At 33.5% G+C, this 14,648-nt stretch overlaps 1 protein-coding gene across 1 annotated transcript in view; it reads right to left on the bottom strand.

Annotated features, from left to right (window-relative positions):
- The window catches only part of PCDH15 (protocadherin related 15), a 1,748,268-nt gene that overhangs the window by 830,344 nt on the left and 903,276 nt on the right, over positions 1-14,648 (bottom strand). The window contains exon 4 of the mRNA XM_077125289.1: positions 4,662-4,780. Within this exon, the coding sequence (XP_076981404.1) occupies positions 4,662-4,752 (91 nt within the window). The 5' untranslated portion in view covers positions 4,753-4,780. The remainder of the gene's footprint in view (positions 1-4,661; positions 4,781-14,648) is intronic.

Below are 14,648 nucleotides of genomic sequence, written 5' to 3'. Positions count from 1 at the left end.
AATTACCTACACTGACTCAAAAAAGAAATAGAAGATCTTAGTAAACCAATTAATAGCAAAAAATTGAATCAACAATTAAAAATTTCTCAAGAAAGAAAATTTAAGGAACAGATGGCTTCATTGGAGAATTTTACCAAACATCCCAAGAAGATAAGAACACTAATTCTGCTCAAATTCTTTCAATACATTGAAGAAGAAATACTCCCTAGTTCATTCTATGAGGTTTTCATTATCCACATAATGAAACCAGATAAAAATTCAACAAGAAAAGAGAATTACAGACCAATATTTCTTATGAACAAAGATGCAAAAGCCCTAAAAACATACCAGCAAACTGAATTCAACAGTATGTTAAAAGAATTACACACAATGAACAAGTGGGATTTATCCCTGGTATGCAAAGGTGGTTCAACATAAGAAAATCAATTAGTATAATACACTGCATTAATGGAATGAAGGAATTAAGGAAAAGGGTGGGACTCCCACTTTCTAAAGCTGAAGGATAAATGACTTTCAGATTTTGAAATCCAATGGTGCTTGCCCTGCAGGTTTTCCTACCAATTTCTCTCTATGGATCCTGTGACTGTTCCTCCTTTGCATATTGGCACCAGACAACTTCTTTTGAGATTCACAGGTCCACAGCTAGAAGAGGATTTTTTGCACCTTAATATTGTTTAAGGTGATGCATGTAGTTGCCAAGTTGACAAGGGGTGGACATGTGGTAGTTAGATTCAGTTGTCAACTTGGCCAGGTGAAGGCACCTAGTTCTGTTGCTGCGGACACGAGTCAATGGTACGTGAACCTCATCTGTTGCTGATTATATCTGCAGTGGCTAGGAGGCATGCTTGCTGCAATGAATGATGTTTGACTTAATTGTCTGGTGCTTAAATGAGAGAGCACAAGGTTGCACAGCCCAAGCAGCTCAGCATACCTCATCTCAGCACTCGCTGCTCAGCCCAGGCCTTTGGAGATGCAGAAAGAAATCACCCCAGGGAAAGTTGTTGGAACCCAGAGGCCTGGAGAGAAGGCCAGCGGAGATTACCCTGAGCCTCCCCATGTAAGAAAGAATCTCAGTTGAAAGTTAGCTGCCTTTCCTCTGAAGAACAAACACAATAAATTCCCTTTTATTAAACCAATCCATTTCTGGTGTGTTGCATTAAAGCGGCTAGCAAACTAGAATATTTGCAGATACGGAAAAGCCAACCATCAAGTTTTTATGGAAGGGTAAGGGGCCCTGAATAGTCAAAACCATTTTGAAAAAGAAGAATGAAGTTGGAGGATTCACACTACCGATCTGACAATTTAGTGTATTTACCTCACTGTGAAAAGCATTTGGGAACAAGTGCCATATTTCACATATCCTTTTCACCCACAACATACAACTTAACACCTGGCCATGCTTCCACTTCTTCCCCATGGCACCTCCCTCCCCGGCTCCCCACACTCAAGTCAGGATCAGGGTAAATGTCTCCATTCAGACAGAAAGCTCATGATCAGTAATCCAACAGAATATTTGTTTTTTCACCTCCCACTTCTCGAAAATCTGTTTCCTTCAGTTTATAAAGTCAATAATTATATTTTGTGGGTTTTCCTTTTATTTTCTAAAATAAAATTTATTTATATTCCCTAAAATTGTAAAACACACACACACATTACAAAACCAAATCAAATGAAAAGAAAATGCTAAAATACATTCTAACTTTTTTACATGAAAAAAAGCAAAGACACCATAAACTACAAATCTGTTAAGGTTGTCTAATTTTCTAACAGCTATAACAATTTTCTAAATTGTGAATTTTTAAATTTAATGAAATACTACCAACTTTACTTATGCTATTAATGGGTGTTAAATATACAACTGTCAAAAAAAGAAATGTCCATTACAGAAGAGATCATTGAAAAATTGTATTACTATATCTGAAAATTTATCTCAGGAATTTGGATGAGAAGTTTCAGCTTAATACAAAACGCAATCAACGTTTTCAAGCCAAATATTCTATTATAAAATATTTAAAATAATTAAACAAAATATTTTCCTTAAAAGTAATTTCACATATTTTGGAAAGACTAGAATATTCTCTTTCAGAATTAATATTAATTTTATAAATAAAATCCTTTTTTCCCTTCTGTATCCTTTATATCTAAGTAACGAAAGCACAGAAAAGCATAGGAGGTTGTTCTTAATTATTAGTCCAGAAGAACACTCTTCTTTTAACATGATAGAAAAATGCAAAAATAATATATTCATGGTGATAGGACAATATACAATTTTTTTCCATCTGATGCTATTAAACATGTATGCAATTCAGTTATCAGGTATCATAATGGGTTAATCCAATCAGTAGATCATGCATATCAAAATGTTGTTCATTTCATTTTGATTTTCTTACATTTCTGTCCATTACTGTGACCTTCCTTCAAAATAACCAAATGTCCACAGCCCTAAGACTTGGATACCAAAACTGTTTTTAAAAAGTCCACCTCACAAATTCAGTTTAGTGCTAATTCATGTGAGCTATGCATTACCTATTTCTTGCTTCATCCCTGCATTGTATGGTATTATATATATATATAGTCACTTTTATACTTTCATATGGGTTAAAAACAAAACAAAACAGCAACTATTAAAACCACTTTCAATCACACATATCTGAACAATTGAACAAAACTAATGTTAGGAGCTCTTAAATGGGGAGAAGTTAGAAAAAAGTGAAGAAGACCTGGGCAGGGTGGGGGTGGGGGGTTGGCAGGGAGGGGAGGGGCAGGAACTAAGAAAATAGAATGCATTATTATTTCGGGGAGGGGGTACATTGAAGGGTACAAGTATAGAAGAAATGTTGAAATACATATAACAATCCAGATATCTTTATAAAACATTATACAAAACTTTAGTTTATCTGTCAAGTTTCCCATCTCTTCAATCTTCCTAGGAATTGAGCCATTTACCTCCAAGAGGAGAAAACTGAGCAGACTTTCCGCGTGGCTGCAGAGTGCCATCCGAGTCTAATAGGTTAGGGGGCAGTCCCGAATGTATGCTATCATGTATTAGATGCAAAGTTCCACTCTGCATCAGAAAGTAGACTGTATGATGACCAACAGTGACCTGCTTATCTTATTTTTGCAGCTATGTTAGGATATTTATGAAAGACCAAGTGTTGTAATGAGCTTATTAAGGAAACCAATCTATAGCATTACAGGTTAAACCAGGAGTGATTTCCTCTGCTCACATAAATTACATTGCTGAAAAACATTTTTGAATGGTTGATGTGAGGAATGGCAGATAATGAATCTTTCTCTGCTCAGTGTGAACATTAACAAATGGTGCTTCTTCATATTTCAGAATAAGAATGAAAACAGCATGTCTTATGATAAAAAGAAATAGCACCTTGCAGATTTGCCAGCTACTCTTGGGACACAATTCAAAATTCATTACTTTAATATGAAGTCATGTTCTTTTTAATTTTTGATTTATTTTTTTGTTCCAAAGTAGCATATATATATTTTTATTACTTCATTTTTTTACTTGTTTTTGACTGGAGCTTTGCAATTTCCAGAAATGGCAAAGATGTCAACTTGAAATTCAAATGCACTGGATGCAAACAGTGTGCTAATTAGCAGAACTGTTTAAGGGATTAGTCTGTTGACTTTATGAAAACAGTTACTATTGTGAATTATTCTGTAAAGCCCAAAGGGGATATATCCTCCTAACAATTGCAGACTGAAATGTCCTAATGTGTGCTAATTTGAATGCTGGTTGGGATAAAGTTAAATTAATCTATCTCCACATCTATCAACCTTGGCAAACAAAACACACAAAAATGTCACATTCTTCACTGTCACTTAGAGCAGCTAGCTAACTGGTTAACAAGAGTATGATGGTTGTTTGACTCTGTATTTGATCACCAAACACATGCTGAGTAATAAAAAAAATATTTTAAAAATTAACAAAGTTCAGTTTTCTCAAATAATGAACTTCTAAAGAGGGACACTACACATTTTTCCTTCTATTAAACTAAATGTTTTGTATATGTCCTAACTCTATGTAATATTCAAAGACAGATTCTTTCAATACTTAAATATCTAAGACGGGCACATTTAGGCCAATGCAGTCATAATCTGTTAAATAGTTCTTAACGAGCTGACAACTAGCACATCTTTCTAAAGTGACTGACTTACTATTAGGGAATGATTTAAGAAGCTTAATGCTCTTTCCAAATAAATCACAAGGGGTGAAACAATACAATGTGGAACACATAAAGTTTCTACTTGTGATCTCTCAGGGATTTTTCTCATAGGAAATGTCAGTGTCTTTTGCATTGCTAAACTTTATTTGAGATCTTTGTATGAGTCAGTTCAAGGGTTAGTAAATAGAATCTAATTTTTTTCTCAGCAATTGAGCATTTATTTACCTAGGGAAAACTAGTAAGTATTCAAATAGAGGCCTAGAGTGGGATTTCCTACAATACTGCAATCCTTACTAAGAAGTAAAGTGCAACTGGTGCCACTTTTGTAAAACTATTTTAAGGCAAATTACTACATGGGACTACTAGATTTTAAAATGTACTTCAATTAGCATTATTCATTTCTGAGTTGTGTTTCATTTTCTATTTAAGAACAGGAATCTTGGCTAACTCTAAAGGTCAGATTAAAAGCAACCTTACCATCTTCGTACTGGCCCAAGCAGATTGCGAAGAGAGACCCAAGGATAATCCCTGAAGCTAAACATTTGCAGAGATAAAACTGTGGTAACATCTTCTGTCAAATTCCACTCAAGGCCGATCTAAAATTATAAGAAGGAGAAGGAAAGATGTGACATGTTCATTAATATATTATAGGTAAACATAATTTGTCATAGCACAGAAAAGCCTACTGACTTCATTAGTGAATTACCTGTGCCACGCTGTCCCTTAACAAAGGGACATGCTTGTTTAATGACTGAAACTCTTTATTGACATGAATTTGCAGACAAGCAATCTCTAAGGAAAGACATCATTTCTGCTATTAAATTTGTAAGCAAGTAGTTGAGAAGTTAAACTGATAATAGCAGAACCGTGCTCTCTTTAAAACTGACACCCCATGAATCAACTGTAAGATAGTATAAATTACTAAAATTGTACCAATAGCACAATTCACTTATAAAGTTGAAATACACCATATATTTTATGTTACACTACAACTTAAGATACTAAACCATTTATTAATATCCTATCGAAGAATTTACATGGAAATTTGTCTTAGCATTTAAATAGCAAAGCCAGTCTCTAAAAATGCTAATCTTTTCTAGTAGAAAAGATTAAGAGACTGACTTAACTATGTCAGCTAAGACTGAGGATAAGCCATCAATTTTTATCATATCTGTCTTTCAAAGAATTCGTACAAATTTCATTTAATTCCTTTGTTTTTCTTTGCGGCTTCCCAGTAGATAACAAAACCTGATACACTGTGTTAGCAGTGGTCACTTACAATACAAAAAGTATCTTACTGAAAGAACTGTGCTCAGCGACTTGTTAACTGAGGTAATTATTCACACGGAAGTGCAAATGCCCCAGTGAGAGACCCTGGCAGAACTGCGACTGGAACTCTGGTTCTCTAATCCAGAGGTTCCGAACCCAGTGCCAACAGGGGAAAAGCCAGCAAAGGGGAGAGTGAATAAGCTTAAAGGTACATCAGAGATGGTGAAGCCTGCGAGAAATGTGGAGTGCAGGATTTTCCTGAAGAGACCAGCTGGTGCAGAACCTCCGAAAATAGTAGTTATGTTGGAGTACAGGGTAATATTGACAGCTCTGTGATTTTACCAGAATTAAGAAATCCAGATTTTCCTGTGAGAGCATCGGCGGCTATACAATCCTCTTTATAAGACAGCCTTTCTGGCTGTTATCTAAGGTCCTTCAGTTTCTAACCTACTCAGAATTCTCTTTACTAGACTAGTTGTGAAAGTGGGTAAGTTTTACTGGGCTATAAGAAGGAAATATTTGAACTTCTGTTTTTATCTATATTTTATTGCACACATTTTTTTCCTGTTTTAATTTGGGTATGTTTTATAACATTTTATTATAAGCTCATGCAATAGCATACTACGTCATCTATTTTAAAGTTATATTACAGGTGCAAGTTCAATAATTTTAAATTATGTGATTTACAGTCCTTGAAGTTCAAAGATCATTAAATGAGACGACACACTTTTAAAATGGGAATCTTTTCTTATTATGTTTCCTTTTCTAAGAGGTGAAAGGAGCCTACTTTTTATCTGCCCTCCACATTTCTTTTCATAACTGATAAAGTTTTTAGGCCCTGATTTTATAATCTCCATGCACAGATAGCCCAAAGACGAGTCCTATGGGTAAATATTATGCAAAAATTATAGTTCGTGCTTACCCGGAAATTAAAATAAAATTGACCAACAGTAACCATTGTAGAGAGCAGTGGATGAGATTGTGCCCTCTTTTGAAACTCAAACTTTCCAAATTACTAAGTTCTTTGAACAAATTAAATAGTGTTTCACTTTCCTCACTATTAAATGGAAATCAAATAGTACCTAGGGGTTCCAGTTGCACAGTTGGTTAGCATATGGTATTTTTTTTTTTTTTTTTTTTTTTTTTTTTTTTTTTTAAGGAAAGACAGAGAGAAGGAAGGAAGGAAGGAAGAAAGGGAAACATTTTTAAACATTTTCTTGTTTTATTGTATTCTGTTTCTCCGTTTTTGTTACATGGGCTGGGGCCGGGAATCGAACCGAGGTCCTCCGGCATAGCAGGCAAGCACTTTGCCCGCTGAGCCACCGCGGCCCGCCCAGCATATGGTATTTTTAAGAGGTAAAAATAATACCTATCTCACAAGATTGCTTTGAAGTGTAAACAAGTGAGCAGATATGAAAAGTGCCTCAAACTCAAGGAGCCCCTCCATAAATACTAGCATGAGTCTTTTTGACTCGGCACTTACGAATCTTCAACATGCTAAAACATTTATTTTCCCAATCTGCCTTTACAAAGCCTCTAAGGTAGAATGAATTATTATCCCCTTTCTGTGGCGGAAGGAGAGAAACACAGAGAACAGTCAACTGGCTCAAGTATTCAAAACGGGTGAGAGGCTGAAGAGGTGGTGAAGTTTGTCAGTATGAGACTTCTGTTCATTCCATTACAGAAAAGGATCTGGAAATCTCCAAGAGAAAACATGGCTCAGAAGGATTTAAGGACGTGGAGGCTAGACGAGAGCTGCTTGCTCCTCTGTACCCTAATGGAGAGATGTCCGCCCACTTCCCAAGCTTGGGATATAGCCCAGCTAAGATTTATACAAATTTCAACTTTCTTTTTAAATTTAGAAAGGTGACAACATTAACAAAGGGAAAAAATGGTATTTACATTTTCTGAAAAAGTAAACACACAACACTAAAAGGATATTTACAACAAAAAACTTTATAGTAAAAGCAATGTTTTAGCAAAGTGCAAAAGGACAGATCTGTGTGTCTCCCCAGGCCCTAATCTGCCAACTTCACTTCCTTCTTACTAGTTTAATTTTAACTATTATTCTTTCACAAATCATATTCCCCCTCCATCCCTGCCCTCCATTTCTGACCCAAAGCAATTGGGTTTTATTTAATAGCCTTCAAGATGAAAACAACCTGACAGGTCATCATTTTAAAATCATTAAAACTGTTGCTATTATTATGCTTCTGGAAATAGAAGCTCTCAATTTGGGATCCTAAACATTTTTATTAAAGGATCGCATTTATACGTTTGAAAGCATCACACAAAAAAGCTGCAATAAATTCATTTAAAATAGATATAGTGCTTACCACCTGGAATAACAGTTTGGGGGAATGAGTTACATGTGTTTTTGTTTGTTTGTTTGTTTTTGAGTAATAATAAAGATAGTGACTTCTTCTCTACCTCATTTTTTAAATTTGACATACATGTGCAGTTTCAAAGCAGTTTTAAGCCTTTCAGTGGCTTCAATATTTACAGCAGCCTAGAAGAAACTATGCCATTCTGATAATCTCCAAGCAAAGAGCACATGCTAATTTGATGAGAAAGTCCCAGCTTCTGAATAAAGATGTTATGAGAAGGTGTCTTCTGAAAAAAAGAGCTGTGCTTATCTAGTCAGAAGACTAAATATATATAGGACTAACATTTATTTTTAGGTATGCTGTATGTCGGGGTCACATTTCATTATTTTTCCATGTAAGTAACCCATTATTGCAGCACCATTTGTTGGATTTTTGTTAACTTGTTTTATTGATTGTTTGTTTTTGCTTGTTTGCTTGTTTTTTGGGAAGTGCATGGACTGGGAATTGAACCTGGGTCTCCTGCATGGCAGGCAAGAATTCTACCACTGAACTAACCTTGTGTCCCTGGACCAACATTTTTAATTCACTCATTGTGCCAAGCAGCTGGCAATCATTTTTATTGTGGTGCCTTTTCCATCAAATTGATTGGAATAGACCAAACACTTTAGACAAGAGGCCTCTTCCTTAATAATTTTATATCTCTTGGATTTCAGACAAAGATTGTACAGGAGATGCCAAAATCTTAAAACTTGCTAAACGATTGTAGTCAAATGAAAGACATTTCAAATAGCATCTCCAACGTGGTGTCATGTCTTTACTTTAAAGCTCACTTCAAACTCTTGCAATGTTCACTGAGCACAGATTTTCCCTCCAAATCTCTTTGGCCGATAATGTTATGCTTGAATAAATAAAGCACGTCTGGTTCTAAAAAGGACTGTAGCTGACCTATAAATAAGTTAAGTGTACTTGCTTTTTTGGGGGATAATTTCATTGGCATATTCAACGCTCTGGTATAGCTAATAAAGATAACTGTTTTTGCGTAATGATATAATGAAATAATATTCTGATGGCAAAATTTTTACAAATAGTGGCCTTCCCACTCATGATATAATCCTGTATGCAAGTACTATGTGCTTAATGTAATTTATGTTATAATTTCATTAAGGTTAAGCATATTTTACTACAATCACTACAAACACAATATGCATGTTCTGAATTCCACACTGTAGTATTCCCTGTATGATAAAATCCAACTTTATTTCTCTGGCAAATTCAATGTTCTCTGGAATGCATTTATTCAATAAACATTTCTCAATAATCTATTATGTACCCTCACTCTTCTAGGCAGTTGAAAAATATTAATGGGCAAGGCCAAAATATATCTCTGCAATTATGGATCTTACATTCTAGCAGAGGAAAGACAGAGAACCAATAACTATAAAAACTTAAGAAAATGGTATAAGTAAATTGAAAGGTGATCAGTAGCATAGAAACACTGAAACACTAGTTAGTATCTTCATCATTTTATGCTGTCACTTTAGGAAAACGAAACAAGATGACCTACTAATTAAAATGCTTTATGATAACATATCTAAAGGAGAACTCGGCAATGAAAACATAACTATTCCTAAATGCACCTTTGATGGCATCAACTGCCCTGAGTACAGATTGTTGTTCCTCTTCTGGAAAGAAAACAAAGGCCTTTCACCTCTGAGTATAAATCCAAAGTCTGGCTCTACACAAAGCTCTGTCTTTTTCGTGTTTATCCCTGCTCCCTGCATCCTGCTGGGTTGTGGTGAAACACTGCAAAATCAGCCAAAGGTGACATCACAAGTCTTCTCTCTGGTTTAGTTCTGACAACGTTAACTCCTTTTTTTAGCCTCTATCCCACACTGCTATGTGAAAAACCACTAATTATCTTGATATATCAAAGTTTGGAACACTTTGCCATGACTGTGATGAGAAATCCCATATCAATACCAAAACAGGTAGCAAATTGTATTTTCTCAGGGAAAAGGGAGTTGTGCACAAGCAATTTGCCCTTCAACTGTTTATCTAGTCTCCCTCCTGATTCTGCTGGCCTCTTGCAAAATCTAGATAGAGTTATAAAAATAAAACTAGTCACTGACTTGCATTCCTTGAGAGCAATATGTGCGATCCATTTATTAAAAATAAAGCAAGCTTCCTTCAAAGAAGCCTGAACTATCAAATTGAAAATATGAGACTTTCCAAAGTCATCGTATCTCATCACACCAAACATGAATACCTCTCACTGACTGAGAACCTTCTTCAACTTTACTATGGAGGAAAAATATCAATAATATCTTCATTGCTACTGAGAATAGTTAATATTCATAAGCAAGACCTGATGAATCATCTTTTGTTTCTTTTTTCTTTGTAATGTACTTTTGGTAAACTAAATTTCATGGAATTTTTTTGGATATATTCTCCTTTCTAGATCACTTTATATTTTTTCTCTCACAATATACTTAAATATAAATTTATCTATTTACGTTACTTTTATATTACATATTTTATATAGAAGTACATGAAAAGAAAAAAATATTTGTTTTGTATATATTCATAGCATATATTTATAAACTGATATCATCTCTCACTTTATAAATGTTTTAGTGATGAGCTTAATTCCACTTCAAAGATGGGAATGATCGGTCATGGCTAATTCTAGATAAAGACACTTAAGTAATCAATTTTGTCTCAAACCATTGTGAGTCTAGGGTCTTTGCAGCCATAGCAGGCTTAACTGATCTTTCCTGGAGCCTACAGCTTGCTGACATGTGCCAACGTGCCTTGGCTTCCCTTTAAAATGTGCAAAGATTAAACAAGACTGGTTTTTAACTCAAAAGAAGTTTGCTGAAACCATGTGACACACATTAGACAAATCTAAGCTTAGATATTCACTTACTTTTTAAAATGGTAGCTTTAATCATAAAACTCTAAATAAAGCAGGGAGTAATACTGATTTTTTTTTAGATAATATCCTTATCAAGAAAACAAATTACTGGGTGGTACAACGGTGGCTCAGTGGCAGAATTCTCGCCTGCCATGCAGGAGACCCGGGTTTGACTCCCGGTGATTGCCCATGCCCCAAAATATAAGAAAACAAATTTACTGACAAATATAATTTGCTTATTCAATATACACTTAAAAACAGTGTCCTATTAGAGAGACCATATTCAATTTGACAAATAATAGACATCATTACCTAGCAATATTAGTTGTTTCCTGAGAGTTAAGATTAATTAAGATTTAATCTTAATCTTTTCAAGTTAAGATTAAAAAGAGTAGAAATTCAATACCTATGTCTGCTTTTGCTATCATTATGAATTTTCTTTTTAGTGTTTACACTAAAAGCATTTGCTCAGTAAAAATTTACTGTATGTTTAGTATATGTCAGACACTATTCATCTATTGAAGAAATAAATGAATTTTTTTTTCACAATATTTCACAAGAAGGAAAGCTAGAAGATAAAAAACTGGGACTGTATAACTTAGCAAAACTTGAATTTTAGATAATGACTGTGATTAATTGTACAACTAAAAGAAAGTTCTTACATGAACTAGAACAAATACATGTCACTATTACAAGACATTAATAATAGGGTGGCATATAGGAAGAAACGCAGCTAATGCAAACTAAGGCCTATAGTTAACACTGTAATATTGTAATATATATTATAGTAACATTGTAATATTCATTCATTAATTGTAACAAAGGTATTATACCAAAGTTAAATGTCAATAATAGGGGGTTATAAGGGATATGGGTTTTGTTGTGTTTTTTTTTTTTGGAATAAATGAAAATGTTCTCATATTGACTGCGGTGGTGAATGCTTAACTATGTGATTATATTGAGAACCATTAACTGTACACTTAGGATGGATTGTATGGTGAGTCAATAAAACTGTTTAAATAAAAAGCAAGTAAACAAAACAAAAGCAAAATAATCAGTGTTCTAACAATAACTTTGCTAATGACCAAGCACCATATTTCATAGCTTTACTTAACATTAAATAAAATGATTCCATATTAGGGCAGCATTAAAGTTTAAAAAATATTTTATTGATGAATTTTAACATATAGACATTCCATACATGGTTTACACTCAATAGCTCATAATGTCATCCCAGAGTCATGTACTCATCACACCATGATCATTTTTCAGAACAATTTGTATCACTCCAGAAAAAGAAATGAAAAGAAAAAAGAAAAAATTCATGCATACCGTATACCTTACCCCTTCCTATCTTTGACCACTAGTATTTCCATTTACCCAATTTATTTTAGCCTTTGTCCCACCATTATTTGCTCATTCTTCACCCATATTTCTTATTCATCTGTCCATACTCTAGATAAAAGGAGCATCAGGCAGAAGTATTTCACAATCACACAGTCACATTGTAAAAGCCTTATCATTATACAATTGTCTTCAAGAATTAAGGCAGTGTTAAATTTTAATTGCCAATTCTATGGGATTACCATCCAATCTATTTAGAACTATCAGCCAAATGTTAGTATCAGACCTACATTTGACACACATTCTAAGGAAAATCAGAAGATAAATCTTAGTTTGAAAGGAGCAAGCATTTTGAAATGGAGTAAACTCAAGCATTATTTTAACTGTAGGGTATTTAACCTAACAACATAAGCGAGTAGATTCAAAATTCACTGTGAAACCTCAAGTGAGTGGATGCACGATTATTCCCTGGCATAGGAAACAGGTTCTCACTAATACCCTTTTTTGATGAAAGTTATACATATGAAGACACAAAACTAATGAAGAAATGAGTTTTTCTTAGAGTAAATCCATTAGCAAAAACCAAAGTATCAAGTCAGTCAAGAGAAACTGAAGTTTAAGTATGAAAATACCAGTGACTACTGATGTATTATAATAAAAGCTGTGGATTGGGGATGTAGGAGAAGTGTTCCATTTCCGGCATTGCCATTTATTTGTCATATGAATGGCAAGCTGGTGAGAACTGCTGAGGCCTAGTTACAAACTGGGATAATAAAGTCCATTTCTTTGTACCATAGTTGAAAAATGAAAACCTGAACAATAACAAGAAAAATAAAAGCACTTAGGATCATTCATTTATTTATTCATTTCATATGTATTTACTGAGTGATGTTGTCAGATGACAATACCACTTTAAAAGATAAAGTTTACAGGGCAGGCCATGGTGATTACGCAGGCAGAGTTCTCGCCTGCCATGCAGGAGACCAGGGTTCGATTCCGGGTGCCTGCCCATACAAAACAAACAAACAAAGAAAAAAAGATAATGTTTACAGCATTGTGAGGAAAAGTAGATGAATGGATAATATATAGATACATAAACCATGGAGTTTTCAGTGTAATGGGGTGTAATGGAAACATCTAAAGTTACCCCTGATAAATCATGCCCTTATATAATTTCCTCTCATAGAACACAGGTGGAACTTGTGACTTCAGGAGAAGTCATTCAAGTGATTCAAACTAACTTAATCTCTGCTGTCTTGGTCTCAAATCAAGTTCTTATAAGAAGTTGGTTTCAAAAACAGATTAATTAAAGCAGAGTTGGGTGCTGCCTTTTGCTAATTTTTATAGTTATTTTAAAAGTTAATTTTAAATTTTAATTTTTATATCAATATTTTCTCTTAACTGTTTATCTTTAATATAGTCAAAAAGCTTTAAATTTTACTTACATTTCAAGGATAATACCAATTACAATCTATCATAAATGCTGCAACTTATAGGTATAAAATAAAAGTAGGAAGTAAAAATATGTTCCCTAAGGTTAGAAATTTGAAGAATTGTTATGGGCCATAACAGAAAAATAAGACAACAAATAAATATAAATTATTACTGAATTTTGGACTCTGCAAATTTGAATAAGCATAAAATTTTCTTTTTTTCAAAATTACAACAGAAAACTAATATTTTATTTAGATAAGCAAATTTGGAAAAAATTTGGGAAAAATTTGAAAACAAAATTACTACAAAATTGAAATTACGTGCTCTTAATTCTTAAAATTGCATTCTGTGTAGTAAACTTCAGTTAGAAAACAAACATTATTTCATTACTAAAATAGGGATTTTAATTATTTTAGATAAATTAGACATATAAAAGTTATTTATGCTGATAAATCTACTCATTATTCCTCTCTGTTTCTTTAACTGAGAAAATGTTGTCCTAGAATTCAGTTATCATATTTTATTTGTTTTTGCCATTGGTGTGGCTTGGTAGGAAGTATGATTTTAAATAATAGGGACATATTTAGGGTGAAAAATTTTTATTAGTTCTAACTTTAAGAAACAATTCCAAGTGTTTAATGATGCAACATAGCAGTCTTCCATTTTTTGTTGGTTCTTCTAAACATGCATATATTAACACCATGGAAAAGCAATGAAATAAATGTAATCTTCATTATATATGATTGGTAATGATACCATGAAGCCTACAATTTATAATGTTTATTTGAATATTAAGATGTACATACTAATGGAAACTAGCGTAAAACATCGCTTAGAAAATGTCTTCTAATTAATAAAATGTTTTGCTTACTATATAGCAACAATATGTACTATGTAAAGTTTATTACTTTTATTTAACATGAATTGAATAGAAAATATATATTTAAAGTAATTTGCTAAGTGAGATATAAGCAGAACAGATGAAATTAAATTCATTTTCCATTGACTCTTCTTATCATTATAATGTTTTTGTTACAAATTTCAATATGAACTCAAAGATTGTTCCTCTTTTAGATTTTATTTATAATTTACATTATATGCAGGATGACCAGGGATCATAAAGTTGTATACTGTGTTAATGTAGATGTAGAAACTCCATATTCTAGATAATATTTT

This window comes from Tamandua tetradactyla, chromosome 13 (assembly GCF_023851605.1).
Source record: "Tamandua tetradactyla isolate mTamTet1 chromosome 13, mTamTet1.pri, whole genome shotgun sequence".
NCBI lineage: Eukaryota > Metazoa > Chordata > Mammalia > Pilosa > Myrmecophagidae > Tamandua > Tamandua tetradactyla.
This window is presented reverse-complemented; position numbering and strand designations above follow the sequence as displayed.